General features: G+C 52.5%; 1 protein-coding gene across 2 annotated transcripts in view; it reads right to left on the bottom strand.

Moving 5' to 3' along the window:
• The window catches only part of PIGG (phosphatidylinositol glycan anchor biosynthesis class G (EMM blood group)), a 40622-nt gene that overhangs the window by 3924 nt on the left and 23778 nt on the right, over positions 1–12920 (bottom strand). For both annotated transcript variants that reach the window (XM_082837966.1, XM_082837967.1), the window contains 4 exons: positions 12357–12814; positions 9856–10047; positions 4602–4911; positions 868–1031 (listed from right to left, as the gene is read on the bottom strand). In XM_082837966.1, coding sequence (XP_082694092.1) covers positions 868–1031; positions 4602–4911; positions 9856–10047; positions 12357–12814 — 1124 coding nt within the window. The remainder of the gene's footprint in view (positions 1–867; positions 1032–4601; positions 4912–9855; positions 10048–12356; positions 12815–12920) is intronic.

The raw sequence follows: 12920 nt of genomic DNA, 5'->3' as shown, positions 1-12920 counted from the left end.
AGTTCAGAGGCACTAAGGGAGCCTCACACCCCGCGGCACCTCACATGGGCCTACAACCCATGGCGGCGACACCATCGCCCGTTTTACAGACCGGGGAGCCAGGGCCCGTGTGGGAAGCGCAGAATCAGGCAGCCACACACCACCTGGGCTGCACTCTGCCAGGTGGGCCCGGGCACCGAGGTCACTGTGTGGGTAGAAGCTGGAGGCCCCTTCCTCACGAAGCCCCCTTTCTGAGGGGAGCGGGTATAAACAAGGAAGGAAGCACTGCATGCGAGGGGAGGGGAATGCTGTGGAGTAAACAGGCAGGGGAGGGGTGGACGGATGGATGTGCTGGGCAGGACAGAGCAGTGGGCTGCCCCGTCAGTCTGCCGGGAAAGGAGCCTTTGGGGCTGGTGACCGTTGGACTTCATGGGGGCAGGACAGGGCAACACAGAGTCGTACCCTCATGGCCAGCCCCTCAGGACTGTCCAGGCTCCTGTCTCCCTCCAGCAGGGATCCTGGAAGTGAGAAGCAGCATCTCCTGTTCTCTTGTTCCAAAGGGAACCCCCCCTCCCCCGCGCCATCCCCTCTGCCATCCCCCCCGCCATCCCCCCCTGCCCCGTGCTCCAACCAGGTCACCGGCAAGCAGAGAAAATGAAAAGAGACCTTCCTTCTTGTCCCTCTGGAGACACACCTTGGCATGAGCTGGAGAAAGCCAGCAGGGGTGTCTGAGCCGCCCCCACACAGACCAGCCCTGCCACGCACTGTGGACCGTCCAAGGTCAAGGAAACGGATGAAAATCGCGACCTTTGAGCCCTTGGGGTTCAGGCACCCTGTCTCTGGAACATGAGTTGATCTGCCATCAGATTAAAGACGAAGGAGCCTCACCTGCTGGCTTCTGAGGTCAGGAAGTTTACCAGGTGGCTGGCCCACAGCACAGGCCCCGTGTATGTCGCAAACGTCGTCAGGAGCATGGCTGGGATCTCCACATAGGCGTCCAGGCCCACGAAGCCTGCTGAGATGTCCACGGTGGCGATGTTGTTGGAGTTTCCCTGGACACGGGGAGAAACAGGCTGAGCCGGCTGGTCTCATACCATGGCCACTAGCAACTGTGAGAGCCGGTCACGGTGACCTGGACACACAGGCGCCCCAGCTGCCCGTTCACTCCTGCTTCCGGGGCTGACCTTAGATGCTGTCCCTCCACCTGCCCGCCTCACACCCAGGCAGGAGGAGCAAGTGCAATGTCTTTTACCTTCGAGAGACTATACAAATGTAAGTGTGATGATGAACTATGGAAAATTCCAAACGTCCCCAGATCTATTTACTTCAGACACACACACCGACCTCCCCCCTCAGGGACCCAGTCTGGGGGCTGCACGTGGCACGGGGCAGCTGAGGGTGGTGTTGCCACACGGCTCGCTCGAGGGTGGACGCCACTGTTAGGTGGCGGAGGGAGGGCGGGCTGGCTGCCTGGCGTATGGCTCAGGTGTCAGATGCAAGATCTGGGCCAGTAACAGGACAGCTTGCCCCACGCGGGGAGGGTGGGGTTTTGAATCCCAGGGAAGGGTCTCACGAGGTTCAGTCCCTCTCCACTCTCAGTCTTTATTGACGCTGGGGGCCTTTTCTGAGACACTCATGATGTTTACGGGTCTGACGGCACAAATGCCTGTCCCAGCCCAGCGAAGGCCCCTCCCGGGAGCTCCTGACCCGACGGCCTGGGACACAAGTCCGGCCGGGTGAAGCCCACCGCCTTCTCCCTCAGCCGTGTGGCACTCCAGGCAGTCACTGGGTCGTGGTGCAGACCCCAAACATCTCAGAGCCGCGCTCTTCCCTCGACAATAACCTCCCTCGTGCAGCTTCCCCCTTGACCCCCTGCTCTGCCCACGTCCGCCTGGGCTTTCCCCCAACTGCACGACTCCCTCCCTGGAGAAGGAGGAGACCCTAGAGCTGCTGAGAGGAGCAGGTGAGGGAGAACAAGAGTCCCAAACGCCACGCTGAGGGGAGGTGGGCCGAAGATGGAAAAGCGGGTCCCATACCAGGCAGGTCGCTGGAGGTCCCGCTGAAGCCGATTCAGCCGTCAGAGAGGGTCGACCTAAGGCGCGGCCTGCATGCTCTGGGGCTTTCCTTGCGTTAACTCTCCAGATCCTCAACAGTCCTGACACCGTGCAGGTGGGGAACCGAGGCAGGGAGAGACCCAGGGGCCCGCGGAGAGCTGTGGATGCCAGCTGGGCACCACGCTCCTGACCCCATACCACGAGGAGCTGGTGAGCTGAAGGCCGGAAGAAGGAGCGGAGAGCCTGTGATTCTCCTGCCAGGAAACCCGACAGTGAGAAAAGGGAGACGCCCGAGGGAAGGGCTGTGGGAGGGGAGATGAGCACGGCCCCAGGGGCGCTCTGCTCCCAAGGCCACACAACTGCTGCTCGTCTGGCCTGCTGTGGGGGCCGCCGTGCAAGGGCCGACCTGCGCTGCCCCCGAGGACCTCTAGCACGTCTGACGGCGCCGCTGCAGGGACGCCCGTGGCCGCTGGACTCATGCACTCTGGCTGCCCACGGGCAGCGCCTGAGACGTGCCAGCAACACACGCCGTCACGGAAGCTTCGTGCTCACCCCCGAGGGACGAGGCCACATGCCCCCCAGAGGAGCACACCGAACGCCAGAGTCTGCCTCCCCGCTCGGGCGCCACCTGTGCTCAGTCTTCCTGACACTGAGGCCTCAGCGCGGAGCCAGGCTGCCTGAGCAGTAGCCGCCTTCTCCGTCTGGGTTCAGAGGGAGACTGTGGGCACCTGCCTGGTCAGGCCAGCAGGGTCTGCTGTGCCCCCAGGACGCACCTGCAGCTTGCAGACTGTGTGGGCGCTGCCGGGAGGCGTCCCACGCAGAGCTGTGGGGCTGTGCATCCCCGGGCAGGGGTGTCCTGTGTTCTTCAGACAGGCCCACGGTTCAGCTGGGCCCTGGGGAGCCTGGAGAAGGCAGAGGGACGAGGCGATCTTCCGATGTGACAGCGTTCCCATTCCCCACCAAGCCACTTGTGCTCAGAGACAGAGTGACCATCATGAACTGACCTCCAGACGGGAGGCAACCCCCAGGAACAGGCCTGCAAGTGACGTCCAGATGAAGAGAGGAAACAGACTGACATGGGCCATCTGGACATTTCTTGAAATGTGCAGTGAAACCTACAGTCCTTCCGAGGCCACACATGAGCTACGCCAACCGGCCGGCAGGACAGCTCTGACGCAGGCGCGCCCGGAAGAGGCACTCGGCCGCTCTCCTCCCTCCTCCCTTGGGGCCCACGTTCACGCTGGTCCCTTCGCTGTCTTCCCACTCCCGGCTGGTACTCCGCAATTCTGGAAATGCAAGCTCTGCATTTCCCCACATCCATGACGCCTGTGACCTTCTGAGAGGTACGAACAGCTGTGTCCTCGGTGGTAACACAGCATGAGGCACACACAGGAACAGAATCCGCGGGCCAGTGCTCGGCCGTCAGAGAGGGCGCCTTCCCGTGACGGGCGGCTCAGACGCCAGGGAGGTGCGGTCCACGCCCTGGGTCCGCAAGGACCCCAGCTGTGGCGTCGCTGCGGGGTCCTGGTGACAACGGTAGGCACTGAAAGTGGGGGTCCTTGGGGCGAGGCTACAGCTGGAGTGAAAGGGAGATGGAAGCAAAGTGGGGCTGGAGGATTGGGGAGGCACAGACAGGGGGAGGGTCAGGTCACATCCCTCCAGGACTTACAGATTTCTAGTACTTTACCCCTGCCCACTTCTGGGCTTCAGGGAACAAAAGGAAAAGCCATGCAACTGTGGTGAGGCTGGAAGCAGCCAGAAACCAGGAGACGAGGAAGAGGCCCCAGGCCAAGCTGCCGGGACACGGGGCACCAGGCAAGCTCCAGGGTCTGGACAGAGGAGGGAGGAAATGCAGATCCTCACTGTACAGACGGGAAAACACACTCAGACGTTCAGTCGGTTTGCAAAGTTCCTTGGCTGGACAGCGCGGAGCGAGATGGGGACTCCGGCGATTGCGCTCCACCCTCAGGGGTGATGCGTGCGGTACAGGTCGAGGGCGGGGCCACCTGACCCAGGGCAGCGATGCGGGAAGGCTGGGGTGGAACTCGGTCCCTCCAAGGCCGGGAGCTGGATGCTCTGTTCACCTGTCCAGGTGCTTCCCAAGTACAGAGCTGCACACTAAGGTCTACCCTGGAGGCGGCTGGACTTGCCTTTATGGGCCCTTCAACACGGGAGAGGACGTGACAAGCACGGGGCCCAAGAGATTAATAACCAAGTGGGGAGCCCCAGAAATGCCTAGTGCTGACAGCCAGGGGAGCAGGTGAGAGCAGTCATCATCCACATCTGATAAAGCCACGGGAACATGATGCGCTGCCCTAACCGCCCGCTGAGAGCAGATCCAGCGCAGCTACTATGCACCCCACCAAGGACGTCTGTCTTAAATAACTAAACGTACTTTATGCTATACGTGCAATTTAAACGTGATTCACCACGCCATACTGACAGTTCTTTCACTAAACATACAGTATAACTTCCTAGCTTATGGTAAAATTTTCTCAAAGAAAAACTAAAAGATAAACGACATAAAAAGTTAATAGTCTTCTACCCACGATAATGATGAAAACCTACCTGAAAATAGAAGAACGCTTGACCGAACCAGTAATGCATCACGGTGACCTCAGCTGCGTCGTGCCTCAGGGGCCGCCAGACGAACTGAGTCATGATGGTCTGGATGACGAGGCTCAGGGCTAAGACGGGAAGATTGTGAGGTCTGAGGAGCAGCGCCGCCAGCAGAACTAACCCGCTGTATATTTCCCAGAGGCCCACGGTCTTGACTGTGAAGTCATCAGCAGTGATCTGAGATTTAAGCAAGCCTTTGGTGCCCGTGAACAGAATGCCAAGGACAAAGACATAAACAAAACGAGCTTCGGTGATGCCCCTAAAGAAAGCAAAAGAAGTCAGATTCATTAGCACCAGCTAGAAAAATTCAAGCACACGTTATCCCATGAAAACCACGTGTCTACTGAGCTGACAGTACAAGCTTCAGGACCCACCCGCCGGGGGAGCTCTGTGGAAGTGAGGGCATCTGCCTCTGCACATCAGCCTCCCAGGACGCCCCGCCCAGAGGCCGGCAGGCCTGTCCGCTCTGTGCTCACTTCTCTGATGGAGCCGGCTTACAGGAAAACTTGCTCCTGTGGCCCAAGGATCACCTAGGTGTGGGACCAGAGCCATTACTTGTAGCCGAAAGAACTGTCCACCTACTTTGCATAGTTAGTTTGAAAAACCACTGCAGTAGGATAAGGTCCAGCTCTGTCAGGAAATTCCGTGAGTTCATAAATGCTAAGACACAACCGAGCATGTTCACAACCAAGCAGATTTAAGTACGTGCTTGCATGTGTGTACAGACACACACATACAGTGGTGCGGTCCAGACTGCGGGTCTGGAGGAAGGTGGCGCCAGGTTAGTCTGGGCACTGCCACAGACGAGCTCTGCTGTTGGGGCAAGTTAATTACAACTTCTGATGCTCAGCTTCTTATTCATAAAATGAAGAGAAATGGTACCGACACCTCACAAGGCTGTCCTGACAATTAAACAAGAGAACGCACGTAAAGCGTTTGGCACACGGTAAATGTTAAATACTACCGTGGATTAAGTATTTTAGCACAGTCATCATCTGTAAAGGATACAATTTATGGCACTATACATTCCTAAAACATATTTTAGATCAATTTCATAAATCAAACATTTTATACAGTACTAGAAAAGCTGATTATTTAAAGTGACGCTAAGTAAGTCAAATTTTAAATGAAATGTTCACCTTAAGAATGTATCTGGGGACATCCTTGGTGGCGCAGTGGTTAAGAATCCGCCTGCTAATGCAGGGGACACGGGTTCAAGCAAGCCCTGGTCCAGGAAGATGCCAAATGCAGCAGAGTCACTAAGCCCATGTGCCGCAACTACTGAGCCTGTGCTCTAGAGACCGTGAGCCACAACTACTGAAGCCCGCGCGCCTAGAGCCCGTGCTCCACAACAAGAGAAGCCACTGCAATGAGAAGCCCACGCACTGCAACGAGGAGTGGCCCCTGCTCGCCGCAACTAGAGAAAGCTGCACACAGCAATGAAGACCCAACGCAGCCAAAATTAAATAAATAAAGTAAATAAATTTAAAAAAAAAGAATGTATCTGTGTTGGAAACTGAATTTTCCTATATCAGATTTTCTTAGGAAAAGGTTTATACATTTTTTAAAAATAAACTTATTTATCTTATTTATTATTTATTTTTGGCTGCGTTGGGTCTTTGTTGCTGCATGCGGGGCTCCCTCTAGTCGCAGTGATCGGGGGCTACTCTTCGTTGCCGTGCAGGGGCTTCTCACTGTGGTGGCTTCTCTTGTTGCGGAGCACGGGCTCTAGGCGTGCGGGCTTCAGTAGTTGTGGCACGTGGGCTCAGTAGTTGTGGCGCACGGGCTCAGTTGCTCGGCGGCATGTGGGATCTTCCCGGACCGGGGATCAAACCCGTGTCCCCTGCACTGGCAGCTGGATTCTCAACCACTGCGCCCCCGGGGAAGCCCAGTTTCTGCGTTTTTAAAAAATGGTTTTTTTTAGGGTGACCAGTTTAATTTAAAGAGTGGAGCACTATCCACTGGCAACATGGAGACACGCGAGGCTGGTATGAGGCCCGCCATGGGGCTCACCCTGGTGGGGGAGCTGGGGTCAGATGCAACCACGCCAAGGTGTGTGCTAAGCTGAGTGCTGATGACGGACCCACAGGGTCAAAGAGGGGGAAATGAGCAAAGGTCCAAGGAATCCGAGAAGTTTCAAAGAAGAAAGGGGCTGGGTTCTGTATCAAGGAGGACTGACTGTGAACAGGAGGGAGAGTGCCACCGGATGCCTTTAATGGATCCACCTCTTGCCCTCACCAGTCAGCTGTGCCTGCACATCCAGAACCACTGAAAATTGGCTTTCTGCTCCAGCCAGGTCTGGGCTTCAGAGTGGAGATGAAAGTCAAGAGTTAAATGTAGAGGATTCTAGAATACTGATGGACAGCAGCACCTGCGGGGATTGAAAGGAGAGAAGCAGCTTTCAGGCAGACCTAGAATTAGGGCAGCTTTAGAATTGGGGCAGATCTAGAACCAAGAGGGGTCTAGAATCAGGACAGACCGGGCTGGAGAATGGAAGCATTCTACGGGACGGACGTGAACCAAGCAGTGCAGGTTAATGAAAGGGTGCACTGGCCTATATTTTGGGCACCAACAAGGTACATGCTGTTCTATCCATGAAAGGTAAGGAAGTCATCGAAGTCTTGAAGTGAAATCAGGTGTATCCGAGAGGAAAGAGGAATTTATTCATGTGTTGCACTTTGAGATTTAAACAAACACCCCTGGATTGGACGCCCTCACATGTGACATCCAGCCTTGACATCTGCCCAGAGTCTCAGACTTTGAAGTGAACAGTCTTTAAGATGTCTCCCCACCATGCCCTCCCCACCTGACCTCCCTGCCTCAGGTGAAGGCCTGCCACTCTGCCGTCACCTCAGCCAGGCCCTTGGCATCACCTTGACGTCCCACACCAGTTGACAGGTCTTGTTTCCAGGTGTGGCCCTTGTGCCCCTCAGCCACCCAAACAACCGGGCCATAGCCCTCAGAATTCACCTTGACACCTTTTTAGAGAGGATAACACTTGCTTTTCTTTCTCTGATTAGGAAAGCAATACCAAACATCTAGAGAAGAGTTAATACCTATCCTTCTCAAACTATTCAAAAAATTACAGAGGAAGGAATGCTTCCAAACTCATACTATGAGGCCAGCATCACCCTGATACCAAAACCAGACAAAGATATTGCACACAGAAAAATTATAGGCCAACATCACTGATGAACACAGGTAACAAATCCTCAACAAAATATTAGCAAACCGAACTCAGCAAAACATTAAATGGATCACACACCACGATGAAGCAGGATTTATCCCAAGGATGCAAAGATGGTTCAATAGCCACAAATCAATCAGAGTGATTCACAACATTAACAAACTGAAGAATGAAGACCATATGGTCATCTCAATAGATGCAGAAAAAGCAGTTCACAAAATTCAACACCATTTACGATAAAAAGAAAAAACAACTCTCTAGAAAGTGGGTATAGAGGGAACATACCTCAACATAATAAAGGCCACATACGATAAGACCACAGCTAACATCATACTCAGTGGTGAAAAGATCTAGATCAAGAACAAGACAAGGATGCCCACTCTCGCCACTTTTATTCAATATAGTATTGGAAGTCCTAGCCACAGCAATCAGATAAGAGAAAGAAATAAAAGACATCCAAATTGGAAAGGAAGAAATAAAACTGTCACTGTTTGCAGATGCCATAATACTATACATAGAAAATCCTAAAGACAATACCAGAAAACTACTAGAGCTCATCAATGAATTCAGTAAAGTTGCAGGGTACAAAATTAATAAACAGAAATCTGTTGCATTTCTATAACTAACAACAAACTATCATAAAGAGAAATTAAGAAAACAATCCCACTGACAACTGCATCAAAAGAATAAAATACCTAGAAATAAATCTAACTAAGGAGGTAAAAGACCTGTATTTGGAAAACTATAAGACACTGATGAAAGAAACTGAAGACAACACAAACTGATGGAAAGATATCCCATGTTCTTGGATTGGAAGAATTAATACTGTTAAAATGACCATACTATGCAAAGCAATCTACAGATTCAATGTAATCCCTATCAAAATACCAATGGTGTTTTTCACAGAACTAGAACAAAGAATTCTAAAATTTGTAGGGAAACACAAGAGACCCCAAATAGCCAAAACAATCTTGAGAAAGAAGAACAAAGATGGAGGTATCATGTGCCCTAACTTTAAACCATATTACACAGCTGCAGTAATCAAAACAGTATGGTAATGCACAAACACACACACACATAGATCAATGGAACAGAAGAGAGAGCCCAGATGAAGCTACACTTATATGGGCAATTAATCTACAACAAAAGAGGCAATAATATACAATGGGGGAAAGACAGCCTCTTCAATAAATGGTGTTGGGAAAACTACACAGCTACGTTTAAAAGAATCAAACTGGACAACTCTCTTACATCATGCACAAAAATAAATTCAAAATGGATTAAAGACTTAAATGTAAGACCTGAAACCATAACTCCGAGGCTTACCCACTACTGTTGGCCAACTACCTTGTTTTTTACTCTGTGCAACTGTAAAGTAATGCTTCAGAGAGCATGCCCATATCCCAGTCTCTCGCCTCACCTCTGGTTGTATTTTTGAGATAAATTCTAGAAGAGGACACCCAAGTCAGAGGGTTGGACAAAGTCAAGGTTCTTAACACGTTTTACGAACAGCCCTCCAGAACAGGCTCTGCCCACCCCAGCCCACATCACCATTAAAAACAAAAAAGCTGCCACTTTGACATGCAAAAAGTGGTCCTGACGATTCAATCACCATGAGCCCCCGCTCCAGGAACTCACGTAAGTTATGGGAAAGTTTGGTTTTCTGGCATGCTTCACCCCTCAACTCCTAGGCAGCATCCACTCGTTATTATCCTCATTACTAGTTACTTCTTGATGGAGCAAAACTGAATCCTTTAAATTCTTTATTTTTAAAGAACCCCTTACTAAAAAAAAAAAAATAAATCTTAGTGACCTTACTTCCAGGTTATTCGTCTCTCTCCTTTCAAAAAAAGAGGCTAACAGAATTGGTTCACGGAGGCATTGTCAGTAACCGTTGACAAAATCACAATTCACAAAGACCCAACTCCAATGTTCTCAAGATTGCATGGCATTTTTTAGTACATAAAACATTAGAACAGATCTAAAGACAGTGCTTGTGTCTGCCAGTACACTTACTTTGAAATGTCTTTGTTGTTTTGCTGCCATGGGAACAGCAGATTTCCAATGGCCACCCTGTAGCAATAGATGCCCAGCAGGCCAAACGCCATGGCCACTTTTGATGCCAGGGAGCACCTCTTCTGAACCAACACAAAAATCATGATGAGGGAAACTGCGGCCAGAACAGACAGTTCAGCCTTATGATCAGAGCTGAAATGAAATGTAAAATGCCAACAATTACTACCAAGGATAACTAGCGATATTATGGGTCTACACCAAGGGGCTTTCTAAGAACTGTAGGAAAAAGAGCTCATTTTCCTGAAAAGCAAAAAAGAAAATCTTTTGTTTTTTAAATTCAAACAGAGGTTCTTAAAGTGGAACAAATAAAGGGCCGTTAACCCAACCTCTCATTGCTCATTCACAATTGGTAGCTACCATCAGCTCTGCACTGGCCAGGGCAGCGATATATTCAACACTGCCCGCTGGCTCCTCTGGTGCCCCCTTTCTGGGGCAGCCTCATTTTCCCCAACCACAGGTGAAGAGGTTGTGTGCAAACTGCACATTTACCAGCGTGTGCCCGCTCACGGGAGACGCACACATCCTGGCACTGTCCTCTTCCATTCACTCGTCAGTGCACACAGACTCACGCAGGAGCGTCTGCCCCCTCCCAGGCGGGGAGACCTGGTGAAGAGGCTGGGCACGTGGCTGTCACAGGCCCTCTCTCTGCCTGGCCCTTGCCCACCGCTCCCTGCCACCTCGGCGAGCTGAGCCCTGGGAAAGCAGGGCTCTTTCCCATGCTAGTCACTGCAGCTCACACTCACAAAGCCCACGTGTTCACGAGCCGTTAAGCTGAGGCATGTATACGCCACGCGGAAAGACGAACTTGGGAAGATGCAGAGGAAAGGAGGCCAGTGTCAGGGCACGGGTCCCGGGAATGGCAGACGGTGATGGGGGCCACGCTGGGGCCTCTGTTCTTGCTCTGTAAGCTGCATGTTCCATGCAGATCCTGGATTGTTAATTGTCACAAATGGAAAATGGAGCATAGAGATGGTGATTGGGCGTCTCTCAAAGGCTCTGCCCTGGAGGAGGAATCACCGAAACTGCAGCATCTTTACAAACTGACAGGGAGAATCGTGCTGCAGGAGGGGAGCGCCCTTGATGGAAAGGGGTGGGGGTCCAGTGTGCTGGAGGAGGGTCTAGACCCAGGAGTGGGCACAGCTGCACCCTGGAGAGTGGGCCAGGGGTGGTGGCGGCATCCCTACACACCATGTTAGTGCATCTGTGGGTGGAAATCAGCAGATCTTCCCGCAGTGCTGCAGCTTCCCAGGAAAATAAGAAGTGAGGTCGTTGTGCTGCCCCAGCACGCTCTCATCCTCACGTGCTCTGGCTCCGCCTGGTGCTGCCTCAGCTCCCCTCTGCTTTCACACCCCAAGCGCAGACAGGCCAGCGCCCTCTCTTCAGGGTTGCTGTGAAAATGAAATGAGCGGGCACACAGCGGGAACCTGAAAAACGCTACCTGTGATTACTATGGTTGCCGAAGGTTTGCTAGTACTGTTAACACTTGCTAGAAATTTATCATGAGGATTATTTGGCCAGAGGAATAAACAAGCTTACGGCCTTTGATGTACAATTCCAGGTATCTTCCAAAAGGACTGTGCCAGTGTGTGGCCCCAGGACTCCCCGGTGCTCGCCAAGCCTGGGTTTTTGTCCCCTCCCTCGTCACGTATAAAACCGCACATTCTTATCTAACTGAAGTTCCCGAATCACGAGCAGGAGTGAGCACTTCCTGTTCTCTCCTTTGCCACCTCCTCCTTTAGGAACGTGTCTACGACCTTCCTGAGCCCTGCTTCCTGCTGACAATTCTTACAGAAGCTCTTCCCGGCGATCCGACAGTGACTCTTGTCACTCTTGGAAACACTTTTTCATTTCACTGCTCCCATACTTTAGTTTTCTAAGCCTTCACTGACAGAGAGTAAAACTTATGATATGACCAAATGCTGGTCTTTTCTGTCCTAGTTCTTCTCTGTACTCCAATCCTCTGTATCTGCTATACTTTCTACTACATTTCCCAGCCACTCGTGCGAGGCCTCAGAGGAGGCTGAAGGCTCACCTGCAGGCTCCAGCCAACGCAGCTGCCCTTCCTGGGGGCGGGGAGAGAGGAAGGAGGACAGAGAAGGGCGGAAGCACAGAAGGCAAAGCCACTCTCCCAAGGGCTCCTGGGCACAGGCCCTGCCAGCCTGTCACCCCAGCCTCGCACCAGCGGGGACAGGGCAGCGAGTGACAAACTACATCCTGCTGCAGTGATCATTTTAAAATTCACAGGTTCTCAAACATGAACACTTACAGGGATTCAGCGATAAAAAACCAAACTATCAAGCTAGCCTCAAATAAATTCACCTCTCAATGTCAAATCATGGGTTAGTTTTCTATTTCTTCAGATCTCAAATGCCATTTCTATCCTGAATATGAAAAACAGGCCTACGGAGGGTCTGGCCCGAGGCCACGGCTTTTGCCCTCACCTGGTGAGCCAGTGCCCCAGGTCAGGCCGGTGGGCCCACTGCACACCCGTCTGGTTCAGTGACCGAAGCAGCCGGCAGCAGGTCAGAATCAGCCACGGGCTCGCCAGCATCATCCACCTTTCAGGGCCTCTGAGCGCTCCCAGGGGAGAGGGATGCCTGGACGCTCTGTCGAGCTCCCACACGTCAGGGCCAGGGCTCTTGCCCTGTGGGGCCGCTGCGACCCCGTCAAAGTCCTCTCCCGCGTGCGGGCAACTCTGAGGCGCACAGTCGTCTCCCAGAAAGCAGTTTCTGTAGATTTCGTGGCACAGAGCTAGACACAGCGTGTTGACGAGGAAGTACCACGTCTGGGGCTCCTCTTCGATGAAGCTGCTTGCGCCCAGACTCAACGTGTGGCCCACGGTCCCCAGCAAGATGAGAAGATCTAACTCCGACCACCTTGAGTTGCACTGAGGTGGATTCTGTAAAAAGGAAAATGTATTTTATATGGGAAAAATCTGAACAGCACATGATCTTCTTGCTGCCCGAGCCTACAGCTTTCGCTTACAGAACCTAACCTGCCGTGAC

The sequence above is a fragment of the Leucopleurus acutus genome, assembly GCF_964270905.1.
Source record: "Leucopleurus acutus genome assembly, chromosome: 4".
In the NCBI taxonomy this organism is placed as follows: Eukaryota; Metazoa; Chordata; class Mammalia; order Artiodactyla; family Delphinidae; genus Leucopleurus; species Leucopleurus acutus.
The sequence above is the reverse complement of the archived record's forward strand: the minus strand, read 5'-3'. Positions and strand labels throughout refer to the sequence as shown.